The 25,560-nt window shown below is 40.6% G+C and overlaps 1 protein-coding gene, 1 long non-coding RNA gene and 1 pseudogene across 3 annotated transcripts in view; all 3 read right to left on the bottom strand.

The window, feature by feature from the left end:
- LOC111971961 (insulin-like growth factor-binding protein 2-B) overlaps window positions 1-10,325 on the bottom strand; it is a 39,586-nt pseudogene extending 29,261 nt beyond the window's left edge.
- Window positions 10,326-11,266: 941 nt separating this feature from the next.
- On the bottom strand, window positions 11,267-18,361 carry LOC139029395 (uncharacterized). Its single transcript, XR_011481699.1, has 2 exons — window positions 17,710-18,361; window positions 11,267-17,639 (listed from the first exon to the last, which is right to left on the bottom strand). It is a non-coding gene; the product is annotated as an uncharacterized lncRNA (long non-coding RNA).
- Window positions 18,362-18,567: 206 nt separating this feature from the next.
- LOC111972583 (uncharacterized) overlaps window positions 18,568-25,560 on the bottom strand; it is a 15,176-nt gene continuing 8,183 nt past the window's right edge. The window contains exons 2-4 of one of the 2 annotated variants that reach the window (XM_070449200.1): window positions 21,881-22,011; window positions 20,029-21,172; window positions 18,568-19,191 (exon numbers count right to left, since the gene is read on the bottom strand). In XM_070449200.1, coding sequence (XP_070305301.1) covers window positions 19,084-19,191; window positions 20,029-21,141 — 1,221 coding nt within the window. In that variant the 5' untranslated portion in view covers window positions 21,142-21,172; window positions 21,881-22,011 and the 3' untranslated portion in view covers window positions 18,568-19,083. Of the gene's footprint in view, window positions 19,192-20,028; window positions 21,173-21,880; window positions 22,606-25,560 lie in introns of those variants that run through there. The other variant, XM_023999601.2, reaches the window with a different exon arrangement.

The following is a 25,560-nucleotide window of genomic DNA, read 5'->3' as shown; positions in this document are numbered from 1 at the left end:
CACACACACACACACACACAAACACTCACTCACAGTCGTATGCTCTCCTTTAATCACAAGGTCGCTATTAAAGCACTGTGTTTCTAATGACACGTTTCTGTAAACAATGTGTTGTCACGTTTAGAAGACAAAGATTCACATAGGCTGCCTCAAGGCACCGTCCTGCTGGTATGTGTCTCACACCCTGACGTCACTTCTCCTGCTGGGCAGTGAGTGTCAGAAGTGGTCGGGACTATAGTCTCATTGGCGACGGTGTGTGCAACTGTATATACTGTATACTACAGGTTTTAAATAGCCTGAGATTGGTTGTGCTGTTACAGTCACAGCCCTCTGCACATACTGTATACAAGCCTCTGCCTGCGTGATATCAGAGGTCCCGCCTGTCTTCTACTTCTCCTCCATCTGTACAATACATAAATAAATGATGAACTGCCAATCTATGTTTGGTCCACTTGAAGTTTTACCATCTTTGGTCACCTTGATGCAAAGCTGTCATCAAGGTAAAGGGTGGCTATTTGAAGAATCTCAAATCTCAAATATATTTTGATTTGTTTAACACTTTTTTGGTTACTACATGATTCCATACGTGTTATTTCATAGTGTTGATGTCTTCACTATTATTCTATGTAGAAAATAGTACAACTAAAGGAAAACCCTTGAATGAGTAGGTGTTCTTAAACGTTTGACCTGTAGTGTTTATACATATATTTTGTAAAAATATATTTACATTTTTACTTTCTAACCCTACCACTAAACTAGTGAACAACAATGCTTAGGTCTCTACTTCCAGCTTTGTTWRTACTCCTGTCCTTCCTCTACACRCAACCTCTCCCATCTATTTCTGATGTCCATCCGGTTTGATTTCTATTTGCCATATCTTTCAAACTGTGCTCTTTCACAAAAGTTCTTACGGACACAGTAAACATTTTCACTAAAAGTATTATTATAGTATTGATTGATTGACATTTTTGAGATCACCTAGTAGTGCTCTCTGCAGAGTTAGCTCCAGGAAAATGTTCCGGTTCTACAGCCATACCTGAACCTGCGACCAAAAACAAGCTACATATGGACAGTATCAAAACAAATGATCTAATGATTCTGTCTCTTCCCAGCAAAATCTGCAGAACTGGGAAGGTTGTATCCCCATTATAAATAACAATCTATTGSTTGCAAGAATTTTGTATAATAATTTAAATAYAAAAATGCTATGTTTTGAATCCGTTTTGCGTATCAGTTCATAAACCATGTGCCATGGAATCAGGATGCCAAAAATCTCTTCCCAYCTATTTTGCAATCTATAAGGCACAGCTGTCATTTTTTTGGTCCTTAAATTAAACTGGTAAACTTTTTTATTTATCACAATTTTCTTCAAACAWTTTTGATCTTCAATGCAGAGRCAACAGACACGTTCCTTACYTTTTCCCCCTTCCACTTTCCTCTTCCATTTTTGCGGTAATGCTGCAATTAGTTGGTTGTAATTTTGGGTAAAGCAGACATTTCCATATATTTTTGATAGCTGCATTTGTGGCATAACTCCACTAGTCCTATTCATAATATCATTGATGAAGATTATTTAAAAAACATTTTTTTTTAAGTAWTATGTTTTTTTATCAGTTCGTATATTTGTTGTATCATTGTTGTGTAATTTATTCTGTCTTCTCTGGTGGATTAAATTGAAATTGCAAACAACTTTTTTTTGCCTTGTTTTAAAAATAGCGATATTTGGGAGATGTTTTTCTTTTCAAACTGAAAGTGAGAGGTTGTAATCTGAATAAAGKGAACAAGGCCTTTCTTGAACATGGGGTGAGACATTCTTACTAATTTGCTAGAGAACCAGTCTGATTTAGTTTTAACTTTTGTATGACTGAAGCCTTTAGTGAGAGGTCTAATGCTTTAATATTTAATCATTTCTACCCTCTGAATTCATATTCATTATATAAATAGGCCCATTTAATTTTGCCTGGATTGCCAATTCCAAATAAAATTGAATATTATTTTCTCAAATAATTTAAATCACTTTTCACTAGGTGTAGGCAAGACCATAAGCAAAAAGGTAAACAGGGATAAGACTGAAGAGTTAATCAGGGTGATTTTTCCACAAATAGACAGGTATTTACCTTACCATGGTAGCAAGATCGTATCTATTGTCGATAACATGCCTAATCTGTATTACCACATGGTCAAGCTGTGTCATGGTGTCCCCGTTACAATGTGTCATGCTGGCCCAGTTACACTGTCTTTCACACTATGGCCTTTTGCAGCATCGCTTGGCTTCCAAAAAGCAGGCTGAATTGGCCCAACGATGCAGTTTAGGAAGCTCAATATTACACAATGTCTCCATTCTGATGTTCTTACACTCATTTCCCGTTCACTTTTTGAAACCCAGAAACTATGTTTATAARTTAGCTGAATGTTGCTATTCTAATAGAGAACACTGGTGACTAAATTGTTGACTAAGGAGCGGAACGTTACGGGAAGTGAGCACAGAATAGTATGGAAGCACTTTTAGTGTGGTTTTCTTGCTGAGTAAGGACTCTCTGCCTGCCTTCTCAGGGGAGGTGAACTACCTGCCGGGGGCACTGTGTGAGCGTGTGTGGGTGTCTCACTCCACTCACTCTTATCTGTAATTAGGGAGGCACAAACTGAGGAGTATGGCTTTGAGACATTAAATCACTCCCGGGAGGGAGAGCAACCCGATGACTCGACAAAGGTATTCATAGAGAGTACAGTGACCGTGCCTGAGTGTCTGAGAGAGAGCAAGAGCGAGAGAGAGAGAGAGGGAGAGTCGGAAAGAGAGAGAGAAAGAAAGAGGGGGAGAGTCGGAAAGAGCGAGCGAGAGAGAAGACAAGGGAATGAGAGAGGGGTTATTCATATCTAGTTTGGCATGACTTTATTCAGTAGGCTTCTCCTCAAAATGTCAGGGATGGCTGTCAAAACGTCAGGTTAAAACGTCCTCAGCAGTAGAGAGTATAGTGTTCAGGCAGTCCAAATAAAGGTGACCCAGATTCAATGCTAAAATGCACTGTGGCAGAAGCTGTTGAAAATACACTTTTCAAAAGAAATATACACGTTTCAGCTTGTTAGAGTCACTTTGCAACACTAGTGGTGATCCAATCTTGGCCATAGAAACTGCATCTTACCTGTGGAAAGTCATCTGAACTGGGGACTTTGTGAATGCTATTGGGTACACATTCACAGTTCAAGTCAGCAATATACTAAGAGTGAGTAATATACAGTGTTTACAATGTCACTTACAATGTTATTTTTTTTCCTTCTCGATAGTGGTTGTCATTTACAGTAGAACTGTGCTCTCAAAATGTGGTAACTACAGTATGTTCCAAATAAAACCTTTCTTGTCTGCCAAGGAAATGTCCATACTTAAAACAGTATTAGGCTTCACTCGAGGCTAAACCACTTCAAACAAGTTAAATAATTGAGAAGGTTTTGTCGAGCCAAAAAACCCAGAACATTAGATGAGTTGCTTCTTCTTCCAACTCTTCAAAGTCAAAAGTCCAGAAGTCTTGTATTTGATGACTTAGCAATTATTACAAAGGGAAGGAGAAGCATGGCTGTCGTATGTGTCAATTGCAACGTGACTTACTTATGCTAAAAAAAACTTACAAAAAATCATAGGAAGTTCACAAAAAGTCACACAAAGTTATCCTGAGGAAATAGTCACGATGTGCCTAACCTTGTCCTCGGGCTAATTGTGCATATGAGCCTTGAACACCAATAAACAAAAAGGTGTCTTTTATGGGAGTGAACTTAAGTATTTGTCATTATTTGAACATAGCGAATCACACGACTGTGAATCAGAAACATGTGGTGTGCTAGCAAAAACATTCATTCAACATTGCTTGAGAGGCTGAACTCTAGCTAGCTACCATCTAGCTAGCTAACTTAATATAGCAGCCTTGCTGGTTATACATCATCCAAATCTGTGATCAATATGTGCCGCACTCATTGGGAAAACTAACAACCCTAATAAAAAGGACAGAATGGACTCAAACAGCAAGCTACATTTTATGAAATCTCCACGTTGCATCAGACGAGCGCAGAAAAGGCAAACATACACAGACATAGACAAGACAGGGGAGGTGTTGTGGGAGATGATTGATGAGTGTTAAGCCAATGGCTATGCATCTGGACTTTCTCCCTGACTTTTTATTAGCTTATGGACTTTTTCCAGAACTTTCCACCGGCCCAACGAAGGCCATGTTTGAAGTGACCTTCTGAGCATTGGGAGGAAGTCTGATGAACAAGATTAGGATGTGCTAAAACAGGCTAACTTATGATAACAAGTTGCTGTTTTTGACTATTGTGAGCTCTGTCTTTAAAACATACAGTATTTGATTATTTTAGAAAACCACCTTTTTCAACTGGTCTCCATCCTGTTTTGACCTCTAAATGGCTCATAATTCTCCAGGCCCATAGCTTCTCCTTTCAGAACAGGTTCAATGCATAGGCGGAAATCCCAGGGGGGACGGGGGGGACACGACCCCCCCATCCTGGGAAAAATATGATTTGTCCCCCCCAATATATCACTGTAAACATAACTATGTAATTTCAATAATATTAATAATACGCAATGAAAGCACTTGTGCTGATTATAGACACTTAATAGCGCGTTTTTAAGTTTCACAAGATTGCGACCCCCCCGCCCTTTGCCCCACAATGATTTGATCCACTGCCAGTTCTTTAGCTTGCAAGGTAATAGAGGGTTCGTATCTACTGTCCGAAAGGCACTCAGTGTACGTAACTGACGTGAGGTAATCCAGCAATCGCGCCATAGCAATGTATATATTTTTTTAATGTTGCAGGGTTCACACACTAGCTGAATTTGCAGAGCTAGCGCGCAAACTAAAGCAAACATTAACTATCAAGCTACAGTACCTATTCCATTTATGTGGCGTCGTCAAAGATGGAATATTTGCATCGTGAGTTTATTCCAAGATTAGCATGCAGCTGTAGTGCTTCAAAGTCCCCATGATAAGGTTAGCGATAAACTGAAGTCCAAACTGAACAGAACTACACTCTCTTATACCATTGTCTTAAATATATTAAATGGTCTCTTGCAAAAGCAAAATTGTCGCTAGTGAATTTTTTTTTTTCCCACCTTTAACCAGGTAGCAAAGATTATAGCAAACACACAGAAACGGAATTGGTGCTCGCTAGCTTTGCAAATTCAGCTATTGTGGAAGCCTGCCAATATGAAACAAACTAGGTTAAAATTTCAAAACGTTGCAGCATGTGTTGTGTAAATGTGTGTGTTGCAGCTAGACCGGTCAGCCAGCCAGCCAGCCAGCCAGGTAGAAAAATGTCAGAAAAAAGACGGACATCAGAGTATTTTTCAGGACACCAAAACGCAAAGTAAGAACTCTAGTAGCCTAATTATCTCAAAGACCAGTGATAAAATGTTCATAAGAAAGAAGTGAATGCTAATGGAATGTTTCACAATGATGTCATTAGGCAGAGCAGGCAACAGATGGCACACAGACAGCAGAGCTGTGGACAGATAGGCGGGACAGACTGGCAGGGACAGACTGGCAGAGACAGGGAGTCTCAGGTAAGTTTGTGAGTCTTTGTTTGGCAACATTATGAAAGGTTCTCCATTTTTTTACTTGTAAAATAGGCAATAATTGGAAAATGCCATGGATACCCCAGCTCTCAACTTAAACTGGTGACGTAAACTAAGATTTGTTTAAGGCAATGGTATTGCTGTTGTGATTAATTGTGTAGTTTTGGGTACCGGTAGTTAGGAGTACAGCAAACACCTTATTTCTTTTCTAGGAGACAGACTGAGTCAGTGAGGGTGGTGAAAGGGAAAGAGCCAAGGAGAGAGACTTCAGAGGACAGTGTCACAGCCACGGCAGGACCAGGTGTCACCCTTGTTGCCAGCAGCACCAGTATAGGGGACAGTGGCACAGCATCGTCCAGTTACCTCAGTGATGACACAGACCCATATCAGCCACACCCACAATTTATAGAACCGCAAACTCTTGCAAACAGAGTGTTGACGTTTCAAGAGAGAGGAACACTGCACTYATAAGGAACACTGCTATAACTATTATTATTAGTAGTATTATAATGATTTAAAAAAGTTGGGACAACCCTTCAGTTAACTACTGTACCTAACAATTATCCAGTAGTAGTGATTATGGTCCCTCAATATACATTTAACATATTACAACATAGTCTATGTGTTACAGCACTACTTTTGGTGTCCCCCTCAGGAATTGCTCCTGAGAAAATGTCATGTAATTGTCCCCTCCAAGGTTGATATCAGATTTTCGCCCCTGGTTCAATGTCAAGCTAATGGCATTCAATTAAGGAGAACATCAGCTGGTTGCCTTCCTGGAAAAGGGTGTTCTTTATTCTCCTGAAGGGAGTGTCTTCAGGGACACATGTACTAAAATGCAGCTTCCACCCAGAGCACTCCCTCTCTATCTTTATCTCTCGCTCTGTCACACACACACACACACGCACGCGCGCACACACGCACACGCTCACGTGCACACACACACACACAGTAATTAAACACCTGTAGGGGTGTGAGCACACCAAGTCTGAGCACACCATTACCTGCAGGGCTACAAGGGCAATGCCAGTCCAAAGACAACACACCGAGAGGAGAAAGAGAGAAAATAGAGATGCAAAAATACGTAACAGATTTAGGGTTGCAAGAGAGGGTGTATTATTGAAAACATTCTCAGTTTACCAGTAAACTATCAGATTTTTGGTATCTTTCAAGGATTGTATGTAATTTATCACAAGACATCTAGTGGCCCTGTTAGGTACTACAGATTATCACAGGTGTCTGTAAGAATTTTCTGTTCCTCTGTGTGGCTTTATCACATGTAAAATATATATGAAATAATTAAATAAGATGATTTTAAAATAAACAATAGAATGCCAAAGCTGTAAAACATTATCCTAAATACAAACCATGAACTTTGTGAATACCATTGGTGTTGAATGGGAGGGTTTCAGCATCAAATATCCTTTATGCATTTATTTTTTTACAAATGTATTTATTTTCCTATGTCAATATGTGTTTTTTGTCAATATTTTGTCATCAAACTGGTGGCAGTTGTGAAAAAAATACAATATTTGGAAGAGTTGTTGCATTGTTATTTAAAAATAATAATCATTGTTGATGACATGCTTTTTAAAAATGAATTAGGCCATTTCCTCTTCAACCATATGGTCAATCTACTAGAAACTCATGGACAACACGGACACAAATATAATAAATGAATACTATATGTGCAGTTATTTCATTATAAATGATCAAAGTTACGATCGATTGCCATAGGTAACTTTGGTAAAATACAGGTAACTTTGCAACCCTAAACAGACTTATGGTCAAACATCAGTCATGGAGCGACAACAGGAACATGGATTTGATTGCTACCAAACTGCCACTATTAACTATTATTCCCCATCTGGGAATGTTTTGTGTCAGAACAGTGAGAGACTGAATGTAGCTCCAGCCTGTYCAATGGGCACTCAGGCAGATGAGGACAAAGGTTCAAATATCCATCCAAGCACATAATCCCTTTAAAGTGATGAGTGAAACCATTGAGTTAAGGGTGTACTGTACGTACTCTCAAGTTTGTTTTTGTGTGTTTCGGGGGAACGAAAGCACATGGTGCATGAGTTCACTCAGCTCTTCAATTTGCTCCAAGATGTGATGTCATGCCAATAACAGCAACTGTTATCAAACAAACACACGATGGAGGGTGAAAGGGGGAAGACTCTGTGTCGGTGTATGACGTGCTACCTAATTAATGAGAATGTATCGAGCCCCAAGGTGGTAGATCTGGGACATTTCCCCTCAAATAAAAGACAACTTGGCACCTGATAGCACCTCTGCTCATGAAATGGAAATGGAAATCTGATGTGAAGGGTATGCTCTATTTCAGATGGCACAGAGTTACTGCCAGCAGTATTCATGTTTGACCTGTGCTCTGGGAACTAAAAAAGGGGGGAAATTGTTAAACATTTACTTTCCGTTTAAAAAAATCTGAGAAATGGGGTCAGCCAAACATGATTAGCAGTTCAACAAAATATATATACTAATGGATAAAAAAAAGTATATTTTTGAAAAAAAAAGTATAATCTTTGTAAATGATATCATAATAGGACTGGTAGAGTTCTGTGACATGCAGCAAACAAAAATATATGGAAATGTCTGCTCTACTAAAAATTACAACCAACTAATTGCAGCATTACTGCACAAATGGAAGAGGCAAGTGGAAAGGGGAGAAAGTAGGGAACTTGTCTGACGACCCTGCATTAAAGACCATCATTGGCTAAAGAAAATTGTGCTAGATAAAAAAAATAGACCAGTTACATTTAAGGACCAAAAAATTGACAGCTGTGCCATATAGATTGTAAAATAATTGGGAAGAGATTTACAATGTACAGATTCCATGGCACATGGTCTATGAACTGATACACAAAGCAACACTGGATTCAAAACTTTAAAAAAATATATATTTTAATTCTTGTTAAATTATTATACAAAATTCTTGCAACCAATATAATTTTATATTTATGGGGGATTTATGGGGGATACAACAATCCCAGCTCTGCAGATTTTGCTGCGATGAGACAGAATTATTTGATGATTTGTTTTGGTACTGTCCATATGTAGCTTGTTTTTGGTCGCAAGTTCAGGTATGGCTGAAGAACTGTAACATTTACCTGCAGATAACTCTGCAAATAGCACTGCTGGGTCATAGTCAATCATATATACATATATAATAATATAATAATACTCTTAGCAAAAAAAAATGTCTTTAATTTACAATCTTTAGAATCTATGAAACTAGAAAGGTTGAGAACTTTTGTGAATCATCACAGCACAGTTGAAAAATATATGGCAAAAAGAAATCAAAACTTGATGGTGTTCAGAGATAGATATTTTGGTACTTATTTTCCCCTTATTGGAGTAAACGAATGGACAATAACTCTTAGGCTTCTACTTCCAGCTTATACATACTACAGTATATACATTTTACGGACACAGTATAGTTTACAGTAATTATCTTTTGTTTGTTTTTAGTCCCATCCTCCACTCAACATTTTTTTTATGGGGGATTGGAAATGATGCAGACAATTACATTGATGGAAGGTACCATCTATCTGCAATATTAAAGCTGATCTACTCTCTAAGAAACAAAAAATATGAAATAAAAAGCAGTTTGACAAAAAGAGGTTAGCTTGTTTTGCCTCAAAGATCAATAGCATTTGGATCTACCAGTTAGTCCAAACATACCATGTCAACATTTATTCCCAGAAATCAATAGTGACCCATTTGAACACATATTTTGGTTTGGAGAAACAAAATACATGTTTTGCCGCTGGCCTGGTGCCATTTACACCTAATGAAGGAATTGTTGCATGCTGATTAATAATAGAAMCCATTAAAAAAGACAATAGATATATTGCTGATCTAATTATGATAGAAACACCCGGAGAAGCAATATATATTCCGTATGATACCAGGTTATGTGACATGACATTCAGCAGATTCCATGCACTTTCATTGTGTGGAGACCTTTGTGGCCAATTAAATAACTCACACCCTATGTTTTGGATTATCATGTCACATGACCTGGATTTTACTCTTTATTTAAATAATTTTCATCAAACTGTCCCCTTTTGTTTTTATATCAGATGGTTTAGCACCATCCTCAGACAAATGCTGTAATTTGTTGTCTAATTCTCATTTCTGGAAAAGGCTTAAAATAAAGGTTAAAATCCAGGTCATGTGACATGATTAACCAAAACACAGGGCCCTATGTATAACACAGAATACTTACCCTAAATTAATGATAACCTTCTCTTAGTGACAGTCTAGTTACTTACCACTCATGTCATCTGGCTCTTGAGTGCTGTTGGGTACTGGGTCCACTTTTTGTGAGCATCGCCCTAACCCCTGAACCAGCTGCTCCAAGGGCAATTTTGAATCTGCAGTGGGATAACAACGCAGCCCTGTGGAACACCTCGGTGTGTAGACGCCACAGAATTCGCCTTCTAACCGGGCACACACCGGACAGCAGCCACAGGCGGGCTCCCTGACTATCTCAGTACAGTTGGTGGCGAGATAAGGACATGCAGTTTGGCGCTCCGCAGTGCATTTCGGACAATGGAATACCAAGTCACCGAGAAATAGACCCGGCAGAAGAAGTAACGTAAGCAGAAGCACACCGCAGCCAAAATATAGCACCATTCTGCCTCTAGCTGTACTGTTTATTAAAGAGTAACATGAAAAGATAAGGATGTGAACCTTGTGTCCAAAAGTGCAACTGTCATCTGTGTTAGCATAGCAAACAGGAGAGAGACCCAGTGGTGCAAACCTCAGGGTCCTATCAACTGTCATGTTTCTGATAGTGTATGTCAAAATTGAAGGTGACTACATGTATCTAGTAGTGGGTTGTCTCTTACATAACGTTTGTGTGCAATGGATAACAAATTATTGATGGAACAAATTGTACAATGTCAATATTTGAATAATTATGTGTTTGTGTGTTAATATCCATGCTTCGATAATAGCAAGAGCCTGCTGTGTGCTTTCTATTGATATTATCTCTAATAAGAAAACTTTATATTTTATCTTAGGCTGCACTGCTGTCCTTACTGAAGAATTATCCTAAGCATTCATACGATTCAGCCATTATGTCAAGATCACTTTTGCTCTTCATAAGAGTATGTTTAAACGATACAAATAATATTACAGCGTGTGCTGAGTGTCTCTGACACGACCACTCCATTTCTCACATGTTCATTGACACTTAATTAAAGCTGTGCCTTTTGGACAAAAAAAATGTCTCTCCCTCCCCAGTACGTCTCATTGATTTCTTGGTAGCGAGTAGCAGTTGTGCTTATCCACCAAACAGGCTTCTGTAAACACATACAGGGTGTCTGTATCTCTTGGCCACCGCGGAGAGCAATGGTTGTTGACTCAAGGGGGGCAAAGATAGCACATTTGTGTATATACATATGTGTGGGCAGCGTGTTACCTATCTGGAATGAATTGTGTATATACATATGTGTGGGCAGCGTGTTACCTATCTGGAGATGAATGTGTATATACATATGTGGGGCAGCGTGTTACCTATCTGGAATGAATTTGTAACATATGTGTGGGCAGCGTGTTACCTATCTGGAATGAATTGTGTATATACATATGTGTGGGCAGCGTGTTACCTATCTGGAATGAATTGTGAAGTGAAGGAGGAGGAAACTGAGAAGCTAGTTTGGATGGACATGTCTATTTATTTAGGACCTTATACCACTTATTAAAAAGCAACTTATCAACACAAAGTCCATTCATTTGAGGATTCACAATATGCTATACAGATCTCTCAAACATCTACAGTATGAAATTAAATGTAATTTACCCACGAAAACATAAACTTTCACATGACAAGCAAAGCAATTATGTAGCTGGGAGCCAATGATACATCAGCATTTGAGGGGTCAAAGAATGCTTTGGGGGCTTAGGTTACACCATATGTTAATATTAAGAGCAAATTAAGAAGAAGAATTTGACAAGTTTTGTTGCAGCAAAATAATCCTGCATCAACAGGATTTTTATGTTAAATCCATAATGTTTTTTTGAACTGTGGTTAGGCTATTAGCTGGCCAAAATGAGGCTACATGAAAAGTGCAATACTGTTAATATAGCTGTGTGTTAGTGTGTGTTTTCGGTGAATTTATGTACAGTGCCTTCGGAAGAATTCAGATCCCTTGACTTTTTCCACATTTTGTTACGTTGCAGCCTTATTCTAAAATATAAAATATAAAATWTTTTTTTTTCCTCACCAATCCACACACACAATACCCCATAATGACAAAGCAAAAACAGATTTTCAGAAAATGTTGCTAATTTATAAAAAAATATAAAAACTTAAATACCACATTTACATAAGTATTCAGACTCTTTACTCAGTACTTTGTTGAAGCACCTTTGGCAGCAATTATAGCCTTGAGTCTTCTTGGGTATGATGCTACAAGCTTGGCACACCTGTATTTGGGGAGTTTCTCCCATTCTTCTCTGCAGATCCTCTCAAGRTCTGTCAGGTTGGATGGGGAGCGTTACTGCACAGCTGTTTTCAGGTCTCTCCAGAGATGTTKGATCGGATTCAAGTCCGGGCTCTGGCTGGGCCACTCAAGGACATTCAGAGACTTGTCCCGAAGCCACTCCTGCGTTGTCTTGGCTGTATGCTTGGGGTTGTTGTCCTGTTGGAAGGTAAACCTTCACCCCAGTCTGAGGTCCTGAGCGCTCTGGAGCAGATTTTCATCAAGGATCTCTGTACTTTGCTTCGTTCATCATTGCCTCGATCATGACTAGTCTCCCAGTCACTGCCGCTGAAAAATATCCCCACGTTATGATGCTTCCACCACCATGCTTCATCGTAGGGATGGTGCCAGGTTTCCAACAGACGTGACGCAAGGCATTCAGGCCAAAGAGTCTATTCTTGGTTTCATCAGACCAGAGAATATTGTTCCTCATTGTCTGAGAGTCTTTAGGTGCCTTTTGGCAAACTCCGAGCAGGCTGTCATGTGCCTTTTACTGAGGAGTGGCTTTTGTCTGGTCACTTTACGATAAAGGCCTGATTGGTGGAGTGCTGTAGAGATGGTTGTCCTTCTGGAAGCTTCTCCCATCTCCACAGAGGCACTCTGGAGCTCTTTCAGAGTGCCTTCAAATGCTTATCTGCATTTCCTGCAGGAAAATTCTCACATTTCGTGTGATCAGGACTCAGGGTAGCCACATAATATTTGTAGGATGCCACACTGGGAAATCAGGTGGGAGGGAGAACACCGGTGTACCTTTTCCAGTTGACATACTTTCCCACATTTCCTGTGTCTAACCCTGGAGTAGGCACTGGGATTTCCAGCCTACAGCGTAGCCTTGCCGGTCATGTCAAAGCTGGTCTCTGTGTGCCGCTACCTGGGACCAGCCTGGGAGGCCTCCACTGTGCCCAGCATGTGAGGTAATGTCTCTCTGTTCGTGCATTCTCTCATCACCATGTCTGTCCATACCTACCCTAATACCCTTCAGCAACTGTGGATCCGACCTGGGTAAAAAAAAAAGTCTATATAAGGTCTCACAGTTGACAGTGCATGTCAGAGCAAAACCAAGGCATTTTTACATACCTGCGTCTGATTGAGTCTCCGCTGAGCGCAGCTTTACACTTTTGGGACTATTCCATAAATTGGTTCCATTGTGCAAGATCAATCAACTAGAGTCTTTCAAAAGAAACCATGGACCCAGGTCTGCCATGGATATGCTGTCTTGCCAGTGGTCACCCTTTAAGGGAACAGTGAATACTCACTAAATGTGCATTGTGTAATGGGTTATTATATTTAGTATGCATATGGACCACAGGAGGCTGCTGAGGGGAGGATGGCTCATAATAATGGCTGGAATGAAGCCAATAGAGTTTCATCAAACACAAGGAAACAATGTGTGTGCTGTGTTTGATAACATTCCCCTGATTCCTCTCCAGCCATCACCACGAGCCCTTCCTCCCCAATTAATGTAGCAACCTCCTGTGATATGGAGAGCAGAAACTTACAAGATCATCTACAGCAGTGGAGGCTCCTCAAAGGAGGACCATACTCCTCAGTGAATTTTCATAAAAATGTAAAAACTGAAGCATTTAAAAAGTTATCCTTTTTTAGATAAAACTATACTAAATATATTAAAAAGTTAGAGTGACACAAGGCAACTTACCGGTCTGTGGAGACCTGCATGCGAGAACAGCAGAAGAACTAGACACTATTAACAGTCATGGAGACAAACACCTACCAGGAAGCAACAACCTTTCCCTCCCCACATACCCCACCCCCGATACAACTATGACTTAGTGAAAAACAAAAATGGAGTACAGCTCCTGAAGCTCTGTCGAACACTGGGTCACAGTCAGCCCACTAACAGTCACAGTCAACCCACTAACACCTCTCTCAGACCACAGTAAAATCACAGTGTATCTGAGAAGAGTGGAACCCAACCATGAAGCATCACGGCCCAATAAATTACATGGTACTAAACCGGCCTATAGATGGAATGCAAACATTACAGAAATCTACCAAAAAGCAATTAGTAGCTAAAAAATACAATCTCTCCTTGACAACTTTTTAGCCTTAACATTTTCCACAGCCGTTTGGAACATAAACTTTATTTGTAACAAATTAGCATCCTTGGCTAATCTAAAGAAACATAAGAGCGAACCAAAAAGAAGAGAAAATGAAAAATGGTTTGATAATGGTTGTAAAAAAACATGATCCTTACTCCAGGTATTTTCCCCCATATTTGGAATCAAGGATTGATCACACCAATCTATAAAAATGTAGACAAATTTGACGCAAATAATTACAGAGGAACTTGCGTTTACAGCAACTTGGGGAAAATTCTCTGCAGTATCATAAATAGCCGACTATGTCATTTCCTTGATGAACTCAACGTCCTGAGCATTGGATGTCTAAAATGTTATCGTACAACAGACCACGAATATAAAAAATACAAATATAATGACACAAAAAAACGAATATAATGATATTCAAAAAAGGTCAGAAAATCTGTCTCAAAATGTTTCAATCAGTTARAGAACCAATTGCTCTATATGGCAGTGAAGTATGGGGTCCACTCTCTAATAATGAATTTAACAAATGGGACAAACATCAATCGAAATACTGCATGCAGAGTTTTGCAAGTGCAAAGAAAACCTCCAAATAACGCATGTAGAACAGAATTGGACCAATACCCCCTCCTTATTCGAATATAAAAAAGAGCCATCATATTTTACAGCCATCTAAAAACAGTGACCCAAAAACATTCCATCACACAGCTCTACAATGTCAAGAGATGAAACAAGAGAAGAGTCCCCTCAGCCAGCTGGTTCTGAGGCTCAGATCACTAACCCAAACCAACCCCATAGAGCCTGAAGACATCACTCAGAAATTCTGGCCCAACCAAATCATCACAAAACAAAAATATATATATATCACCTATTGGAAAGACACCACAAAAAATATAAGTAAACTTCAATGCTATGTGACTCTAAACATGGTGGCTGACTATCTGACCACTGTGACTAATAGAAAACCTAGGAAAACATTGACTAGGTACAGACTCAGTGAGTACAGTCTGTCTATAGAGACCGGTCGTCACAGGCAAACCTGGCTGCCCAGAGAGGACAGGCTGTGCTCACTCTGCTCCATGGAAAAGGTAGAGACAGAGCTGCATTTCCTGTTACACTGTGACAAATACTCAGATCTAAGAGAATATTTCTTTCTCAAAATGATCATTCAGTACAAAGAATTTGAGACTATAAAAGATGAAGAAAAAATCTAATATTTATTGGGGGAAAAGCCAAATATGTGTCCTCCTGCCACAACCTGAGGGACAGCCAGTGAAAAGTGCAATGTAATGTCAATAATATTTCCCATTTAGTTTTGTTTTGGCTTTCATACCATGTCATGTTGCTTCTCAGGTTGAGACTGGTCTACTACTATTGCTTTAATGTATTGTTATTCTCATTAATATTGTTGTTGTAGTTGCGGTTAATGCTAATCCCATGTCCACGACTACTATTAAGAGAATGGTCGTGGAAAGGCTAAAGGTCAAAACCAGATCAGAGTCCAAAAGGTACCGAATGGCAGGCAGAATCAAGGTCAGGGCAGGCAGGATGATCAGGCAGGCAGGAAAGTAGTCCAGAGTCAGGCAGGGGTCAAAACCGGGAAGACTATCAAAAAAAGATTAGCAAAAGGAGAACGGGAAAACACGCTGGTTGACTTGACTAACATACGAGACGAACTGGCACAGAGAGACAGGAAACACAGGGAGAAATACACTGGGGAAAACAAGAAACACCTGGAGGGGGGTGGAGACAATCACAGGGACAGGTGAAACAGATCAGGGCATGACAGAAACATACATTTGCCCAATAGAAATTATCGTTTGCAACTGTTCGGCTAATGATTACACCCTAGATCACCTAGACGCAGGCAAAAGTGTGCAAGGCGGTATTGAATGCATTACCAACTGTCACCTCAAAATCTTCTCTTGAACTATGTGCACCTACGTTGGAAACTTTCATTCATAGACTAGGTTGTAGCAACCTTATGATGGGTACAGGGAACATTCTAGCATCACGTAGTAGCCTACACCTATCGATGTTACGTTGAATTGGGTGAATGGAATATGAATGGCAGTCATCCAATACGCTCTAATAGAAATAATGCTATGTTCATAAAAAATAATTGCGCGCCCTCCCTCATCTTAAATGACACCGACTGGCACTGTTCTACAGTAATATCCTCAGTGCTGAAATGATCCTTAGGCACATGTATAGAATGAGCTTATACCTCCCCCAATATCTTACCCTAACCACTAGAAAGGGAAACACAAAACTAGGGGTAACTTCATATCCTCAAAGTGCTCTAGTAGCCCCGGTACTGGGTATGGAATCCTCTGGAGATATCCAACAACTGTCTGTCATTACCACATTATTTCTACCCCTGAGTCTTCTAAGTGGCTCCCGACTGGCTCAGCGGTCTAAGGCACTGCATCTCAGTGCTAGAGGCGCCACTACAGACACCCTGGTTCGATTCCAGGCTGTATCACAACTGGCAGTGATTGGGAGTCCCATAGGGCGGCGTACAATTGGCCCAGCGTTGTCCGGGTTTTGGCCGGTGTAGGCCGTCATTGTAAATAAGAATGTGTTTTTAACTGACTTGCCTAGTTAAATAAAGGTTAAATTAAAATATTAAAATATTAAGCATATTAAGCATATTAAGCATGCACAGGCAAGTTCAATGACAGATGGGTGGAGATTTTTTATGTAATATACGATACATACATTTTTATGTAATAAACGACTGCCAATAACCAATCAATGACTTTCTCCCTGAAGTTTGAGAACAGTGGTGAGCTGAAGATACAGCACTGTTTTCACACCCTCAATTAGCTCACCAGTCCATACAGTTTACCAAGTATTCATTTGTTGCTGATTCACATGCTGTATGGAATGTCAGGCCCCTGACCCACAAGGTCAGATGATTGATAATATGTGGAGCGTGTGAACCTTCTCACAGTGTACACATTTCTCAGCCCTATAATTAACTTTTACCCAAACAACACAGCCAATTTGCTTGATGTGGCTTTTGAACTACGAGCTGACCCATGGCGACCCTGCATCTGATGCCAGAACACACAGGCAGCTTATTGTGCAGGGATATAAATAATGTTGCTGAGTAAGGAGGATGGAACTAGCAGTCTCTCTGTGTGGATGAATCCTCATCAGTGCTATGTACTGTGTGTCATCAAGCAACACGTAGCAAGCCGTGTCATGGTGATCAATCACATTGTTCTTCTTCTTAATGACGAGGACACAAAAGTGTGTTGTGCTCTCTTGGGACATTCATTGTTTTCTTGTATTGGCTTGTGTACAGAGAGTTAAGGACAGTCACTACTGTAGTTACAGACTGGGATTTGGACAGTCACTACTGTAGTTACAGACTGGGATAAGGACAGTCACTACTGTAGTTACAGACTGGGATAAGGACAGTCAATATCTTGCTTACATACTGTAGTTACAGACTGGGATAAGAACAGTCACCATCTGTAGTTACAGACTGGGATAAGAGACAGTCACTACTGTAGTTACAGACTGGGATAAGAACAGTCACCACTGTAGTTACAGACTGGGATAAGAACAGTCACCACTGTAGTTACAGACTGGGATAAGGACAGTCACCACTGTAGTTACAGACTGGGATAAAGAACAGTCACTACTGTAGTTACAGACTGGGTTAAGACAGTCACCACTGTAGTTACAGACTGGGATAAGAACAGTCACCACTGTAGTTACAGACTGGATAAGGACAGTCAGCCACTGTAGTTACAGACTGGGATAAGAACAGTCACTACTGTAGTTACAGACTGGGTTAAGGACAGTCACCATCTAGTTACAGACTGGGTTAAGGACAGTCACCACTGTAGTTACAGACTGGGATAAGAACAGTCACTACTGTAGTTACAGACTGGGTTAAGGACAGTCACCACTGTAGTTACAGACTGGGTTAAGGACAGTCACCACTGTAGTTACAGACTGGGATAAGGACAGTCACCACTGTAGTTACAGACTGGGTTAAGGACAGTCACCACTGTAGTTACAGACTGGGTTAAACACAGTCACCACTGTAGTTACAGACTGGGTTAAACACAGTCACCACTGTAGTTACAGACTGGGATAAGAACAGTCACTACTGTAGTTACAGACTGGGTTAAGAACAGTCACTACTGTAGTTACAGACTGGGTTAAACACAGCACCACTGTAGTTACAGACTGGTGGAAACAGTCACACTGTAGTTACAGACTGGGATAAGAAGTAAACAGTCAACGGTTACTGTAGTTACAGACTGGGATAAGACAGTCACTACGTGTAGTTATATACTGTAGTACAGACTGGGTAAGAACAGTCACACTGTAGTTTACAGACTGGTTTAGAACACATCGACCACAGTAGTACAGACTGGTGGTTAACACAGTCACCACTGTAGTTACAGACTGGGTTAAACACAGTCACCTCTGTAGTTACAGACTGGGTTAAGGACAATCACTACTGTAGTTAACTATTAATAAAGAATGTTTCAGTCTTAATTTGGTTGATTCTGGTAATAAACATAATTTGCAGTCACACATGACTGTGTGTGTGTGTGTGTGTGTGTGTGTGTGTGTGTGTGTGTGTGTGTGTGTGTGTGTTCATCTTTGACTAAATTAGGTGGAATGAAAAGAAAGACTTAAACTAAGAAACTAAATCAAATATGGGTGGTATCACTTCTGAGGGGCCTAATGTGAGGCTGGAGCATTGTCCAGGATTCATTAGGATGCATCCCCCAGGCAACAATCCATTTGTTGGGTTGAGTGTCCATCTGGAGGCCCAGGGATGAAGGACTCCTTCAACCCTAGGAGTATGAGCCGGAGGCAGCCTAGACTTGTACCCCAGGATGAATGTCTCTCGCTGGGTGTCTATGTGAGGGACAACAGGCTAGAGAAGATGGATTCACTGTTTGGAGAGGTTGAGGCTCTCAGGCTTTGAAGGGAACCTGCTACCCGTACTGCCCTCCATGGCCCGTAGTGTCTCCTCCTGCTGTTTGCGTCGATCCCTCAACTAGAAATTAAGGAACACAGTAGATTAGAACACTGACAACTGTGGTTTAGATTGAAGCTACAGTATATCACATGTTTAGATTCCAGCTCAGATTATTCAAGATTAAACCAGGCTGATGGAAATAGGACACTACAATAGGGAATTTTGTATAAGCATTTATGTCAGAAGCTTAAACGTACAATGTCCATATTAGGACAGCCTAAGTCTGACTCCAACTCGTCCATATTAGGACAGCCTGAGTCTGACGCCAACTCGTCCATATTAGGACAGCCTGAGTCTGACTCCAACTCATCCATATTAGGACAGCCTGAGTCTGACTCCAACTCGTCCATATTAGGACAGCCTGAGTCTGACACCAACTCGTCCATATTAGGACAGCCTGAAGTCGACACAACTCGTCCATATTAGGACACCTGAGTCTGACGCCAACTCGTCCATATTAGGACAGCCTGAGTCTGACACCAACTCGTCCATATTAGGACAGCCTGAGTCTGACGCCAACTCGTCCATATTAGACAGCCTGAGTCTGACCCACGTCGTTCCATATTAGGACAGCCTGAGTCTGACACCAACTCGTCCATATTTAGGACAGCCTGAGTCTGACACCAACTCGTCCATATTAGACAGCCTGAGGTCGACACCAACTCGTCCATATTAGGACAGCCTGAGTCTGACGCCAACTCGTCCATATTAGGACAGCCTGAGTCTGATGCCAACTCGTCCATATTAGGACAGCCTGAGTCTGACGCCAACTCGTTATGACTCTGATGCTATCCGTACATGGATACGATGCCAGCTAGATGAAACGTGAATATTCTTTTTCACTTCTCCACTCACCATATCAGTGTAGCGTATGAGAACTGGGCGAATCTTAAGCTCCATCAGCAGGTCTCCCAGAAGTATCTTCCGATGGTACCTTTCCATCCTCAGCCTCCTCTCCAGCTGTAGACTTGGGTTGAGGACCAGCTCCTCTGTCTTCCTTTCCTCCACATCACTGGCCTCCTGCTGGGCCGCACTTTCTACCATCAACCTCTCCTGTCGGAGCTTGGCCTGGAGGTCCTGGATCCTATAGGTGGCCTTCTCTAACCTCACCTCCAGAGATAGCACCCTATGCTCTTTCCCGGCCAAAGCCATGAGCTCCATCCTAGACCCCATCAGTCTGGCTTGGGCCTCTCCGGCCGTTACCTCCCCTCTCCTTTCTACCGCAACCAGGATGCCCTGTTCATCACTCGCTTCCCGTCTCTGGCCAGTAGACCTCCTTGGGGCTGTCTCGGTAACCTCCAACCCACTGGTCCCTACTCTTCTACCCCTGTGCCCACACTGGTGCAGGTCCACCCACTGATAGGCAAGTTGGGCAGCCCTAGAGCTCATATAGAGGATATCTGGTACAAGCCATTGGACCTTGGCGAACCGCTCAGTGAACCGCTCAGACCCATCAGTATTGGTCAGTAGACTGAAGTTCTCTGCCTTGATTAGACCAGGGACGAGCATCAAAGCCCATCTGCGTCGGAGAACAAGGAGCTCATTGGCCACCTTAGTCACAGATGTAGGGGGCGGGCTTTGAGGGTCAGAGGTGAAAGGGACAGTCTGATCAGAAGAAGCGGCAGTGCTCTCGTCTTCCTCAATTACGTACAGGTTCTCGCAGAGAGGGACTACCACTTTCTCGTCAAAGGTCTCTTTCATGGCGCCGAGATATTCCACGAAAGAGAGAAGCCAGGTGATGCAACGTTTTATTTCTGAGCCGCTGTAGCCACTGACTGCAGGCTCCTCTTGAACCTCGGAGAGGAGAACCCGCAGCTGCTCCAAGGTGTTGATTTCATCCTGCTGTTTCCTGGTTAGGGCACTCAAGACTGGGTGAAGAGCGTCCATGTTGAAGGAGTGCTTGCATTGCTGGACATGGTCCTGGAAGGAGGCTATCTCTGTCTTGAGGCACGTGTACAGGTTATCCATGGCTCGTGCTTTTCCACCGAGCAGCACCTATCTGAGACAATATTTTCCATTACACCAATGAGACACACTGTCCAAACAGCACATTAATTAACTTTCACAAAAAAATATATGTTTTTAGTTCGGACCCTGTCCTGTCTATACTGTATGTTTGCTCTGACACTAATGGTATTATGCTGACAACTAAGTGAAATGGAAACATTTTCTTATGACCCCTCCTGCACATTTCTCCAGTTGCAAATGTGTTGTTATTATATCATGTGTATGTTGCCTAGCAACTCAAGATCGTCAAATCATTCAATTTTGCACTTAGGGAAAAAATACCTGACAGGGGTGATGAAAAGTGTTTTCACAGGACTCCTGAAAGGTCCATCTTTTAAGTGGTTGTGTAGTCGAGGCAAATGAAACACTACACAATGGTGTTCAAATTTTCCATTGCTCATTCTTGAGTTTAATTGAAAGGAGCAGAGAGAATGGACGGGTGCTGTTTGGACCAAAGCTAACACCCAAGACAGAACATTAGACTGACGAGATGAAAGGTTTGAGGGGAAAATGTTCCAGCTTTGCTTTAATTTCTCGTTGAATTGTAAAGAAACAGTGGGGACCAGTGGGGACCTTCAAGTGTGAAGGCTTTAAGAAGAACACTGGCCATGAGACTTAAAAATAATTAGACAGGCAGCACAGTATAAGTAAGAATGTGTGTGTGTGTTTGTGTGTGTGTGTGTGTGTGTCCATGACTTACCGTGGTAGGGCTGGATGCTGGTCAGATCCTTCTGATGTGCAATCTAGGCCTCTTGTCATTCTTCAATCCATCTCGGGAACATTCCCAGAGTGCTGCATTCCAGAAGAATAGTCCTGAGATCTGAGATATTACTAGAACAAGACAGACTTCTTGAAAAGTTCAACCATTCTCTCCTAGGAAACTTCTATAGCCACACAACCCTAAACAGACACTTCAAATTGTAATTTAATTAATATTCTTCAAAGTTTAGAGAACAGATTGCATTAAATTTTGGGATTCAACAATATCATTGTCAGGTATACAGAGGGGAGGGGACTGTATTGTTGTGCAAGTGGTTGCCAAGGTAATAAACATGTCTCCCTCACAGTGGCAACCATAGGCTCAAACATGTGGTCTCTAAGCAATGACAGGGGCGTGATATCACTCCTGTTGCACTGGCTGTCTGGGCCCTGTCAATGTGTTGAGAGGTGAGTGTCACAGTCTGCAGCACTTCTAAAAGCTTTTCTGTTTACACAGCTCTATGTTGGTTAGCTGTGTTTTAGATAGTAAAGAAAGAGCCAGACAGGCATGGACTTAACCATGGGCTTATGAGTGAATGAGGCTTATTCAGACATTGCTACTGCTCCTTTGGGTTTAGTATAGTACAGTATAATATAGTACAGTATTGTATTGCATAGTTCTGTATAATATAGTATAGCATAGTACAGTATAATATAGTACAGTATCATATTAGTACAGTATGTATTTGCATGCACCAGTATAATATAGCAATAGCATAGTATTGTATAATATAGTATAGCAGTACTACAGTATAATATAGTACAGTATTGTATTGCATAGTACTGTTAAATAAGTAAAGCATAAGTACAGTATAATATAGTACAGTATTTTTGTATTGCATAGTACTGTATAATATAGTAAAGCATAGTACAGTATAATATAGTACAGTATTGTATTGCATACAGTACTGTATAATATAGATAAAGCAAGTTACAGTATAATATTTAGTGACAGTATTGCTCTTGCCATATACTGCTTATAATATAGTAAAGCATAGTACAGTATAATATAGTACAGTATTGTATTGCATAGTACTGTATAATATAGTAAAGCATAGTATAATATAGTATAGTACAGTGTAGTAGTCAATCAAAAGCAAAGACTGAGTGTTGTCTTCAAGCACTTAGGGCATGCTCCTTTTTTACTATTAGATAAAAAGGAACAGAATGAGAAAAACATTTATGAATAATTCAGTCAGTTTAAAAATAAGTGAGACGGTTATTAAGTGATTAAAGTTTTTTTTTAAGACTTCTGTGGAGCATATTGACTATACAAAGAGATGACCAAAAGTAAACAAGTAAACCTTTTGCTTGAGCAGTAGAGGCAGTGATTGAGTTGTGTTTGGTACATTTTACATTTACGCGACTTAACAGATGCTCATATCCAGAGCGACTTACAGGAGAAATTATGGCTAAGTGCCTTGCTCAAGGGCACATTGGCAGATTATTCACCTAGTCGGCTCAGGATTTGAACCAGCGATCTATCAATTACTGGCTCAACATTCTTAACCGCTAGGTTACCTACCTTCCAGCATTAGGATTGAGACACTTTTGGGTGAGTAATATGAAGTTGTCCATCTCAGTCAGTGTGGTATGTGTGTTGAAAAACAGCTTGCCTAATACTGTGCGTGCATGAAAAACATCTCTCACAGTACACTTAAGCAATAAGGCCCGAGGGGGTGTGGTATATTGGCCATATACCACAAACCCCCGAGGTGCCTTATTGCTGTTTTAAACTGGTTACCAACGTAATTAGTGCAGTAAAAATAGATGTTATGTCATACCCTTGGTATACGGTCTGATATACCATGGCTTTCAGCCAATCAGCATTCAGGGTTCGAACCACCCAGCTTATAAAATCCAGTAAATCAAATCAAATCAAATGGTCTTTGTCACATGCGCCGAATACAACAGGTGTAGACCTTACAGTGAAATGCTTACTTACAGGCTCTTAACAAACAATGTAGTTTAAAGAAAATACCAAAAAAAGTAAGAGACAAGAATAACAAATAATTCAAGAACAGCAGTAAAATAACAATAGTGAGGCTATATACAGGGGTTACCTGTACAGAGTCAATGTGCGGGGGCACCGGTGTCTAGGTAATTGAGGTAATATGTACATGTATGTAGAGTTATTAACGTTCAGTAATAGATTTGTAATGCAATGATACCGTCGGTCATAGTGTTAAACTGAATCAAACTGTAGACAACATCTGTAGGCCCAACAACTACTGCAGATAGTTGTTGGGCCTATTTAGGTCAAATCAAATGTAGCCCAAGTTTTACTCACAATTCACAATTTGCACAGTTTTACTCATGAAACAGAACAGCACACCATACTCCCCATTTCCTTCTGGCTTGCTAAGCTTCTGGAGACCCACAGGGGTCAAGAGCAGGACTAAGAGCAGATTTACGGCATACTCAGGAGATAGCAGTAGGGGGGAGAAAACACTGGACACAGCCCCACGGAGAGAGTGCTACTCTCAGATAAATCTATTGCCTCTCCCTACAGTCCAAGATATTTAGGTAATAGAGAACTGTAATACGATGCTACAGTCCAATATATTTAGGTAATAGAGAACGGTAATACGATGCTACAGTCCAATATATTTAGTGTAATGAGAACGTAATAGATGCTACAGTCCAATATATTTAGGTATAGAGAGGAATACGATGCTACAGTCCAATATATTAGGTAATAAGAAGCGAATACGATGCTACAGTCCAATATATTTAGGTAATAGAGAACGTAATACGATGCACAGTCCAATATATTAGGTAATGAGAACGGTAATACGATGCTACAGTCCATATATTTAGGTAATAGAGAACGGTAATACGATGCTACAGTCATATTTTAGGTAATAGAGAACGGTAATACGATGCTACAGTCAATATATTTAGGTAATAGAGAACGGTAATATGCTGACAGTCCAATATATTTAGGTAATAGAAGACGGTAATACGATGCTACAGTCCAAATATTTAGGTAATAGAGAACGGTAATTACGATGCTACAGTCCAAATATTAGGTAATAGAGAACGGTAATACGATGCTACAGTCCAATATATTTAGGTATAGAGACGTAATAACGATGCTACGTCCAATTATTTAGGTAATAGAGAACGTGTAATACGATGCTACAGTCCAATATATTAGGTAATAGAGAACGGTAATACGATGCTACAGTCCAATATATTTAGGGTAATAGAGAAACGGTAATACGATGCTACAGTCCAATATATTTAGGTAATATGAGAACAGTAATACGATGCTACAGTCCAATATATTTAGGTAAAGAGAACAGTAATACGATGCTACAGTCCAATATATTTAGTAATAGAGAACGGTAATACGATGCTTGAAACAAGACAATATGGACATGGGCAAGGGTGTGGAACTGGGGTCGTCAATTTACGGTTTAGAAAACTATTATATTGGAAGCTGTTGTGTGTGTGTGTGTGTGTGTGTGTGTGTATGTGTGTAAGACACAACCTCCGTAGGCCCAACAACTTACTGGCAGATAGTTGTTGGGCCTATTAAGTCATTCAAATGTACGCCAAGTTTAACTCACGTCACAATTTACCACTTTCAATCAAAGCAGAACTTCAGCGAACTTT

Source organism: Salvelinus sp. IW2-2015, linkage group LG2, assembly GCF_002910315.2.
Source record: "Salvelinus sp. IW2-2015 linkage group LG2, ASM291031v2, whole genome shotgun sequence".
NCBI lineage: Eukaryota > Metazoa > Chordata > Actinopteri > Salmoniformes > Salmonidae > Salvelinus > Salvelinus sp. IW2-2015.
Note: the sequence above shows the minus strand (reverse complement) of the source record. Positions and strands in the feature narration are given on the sequence as shown.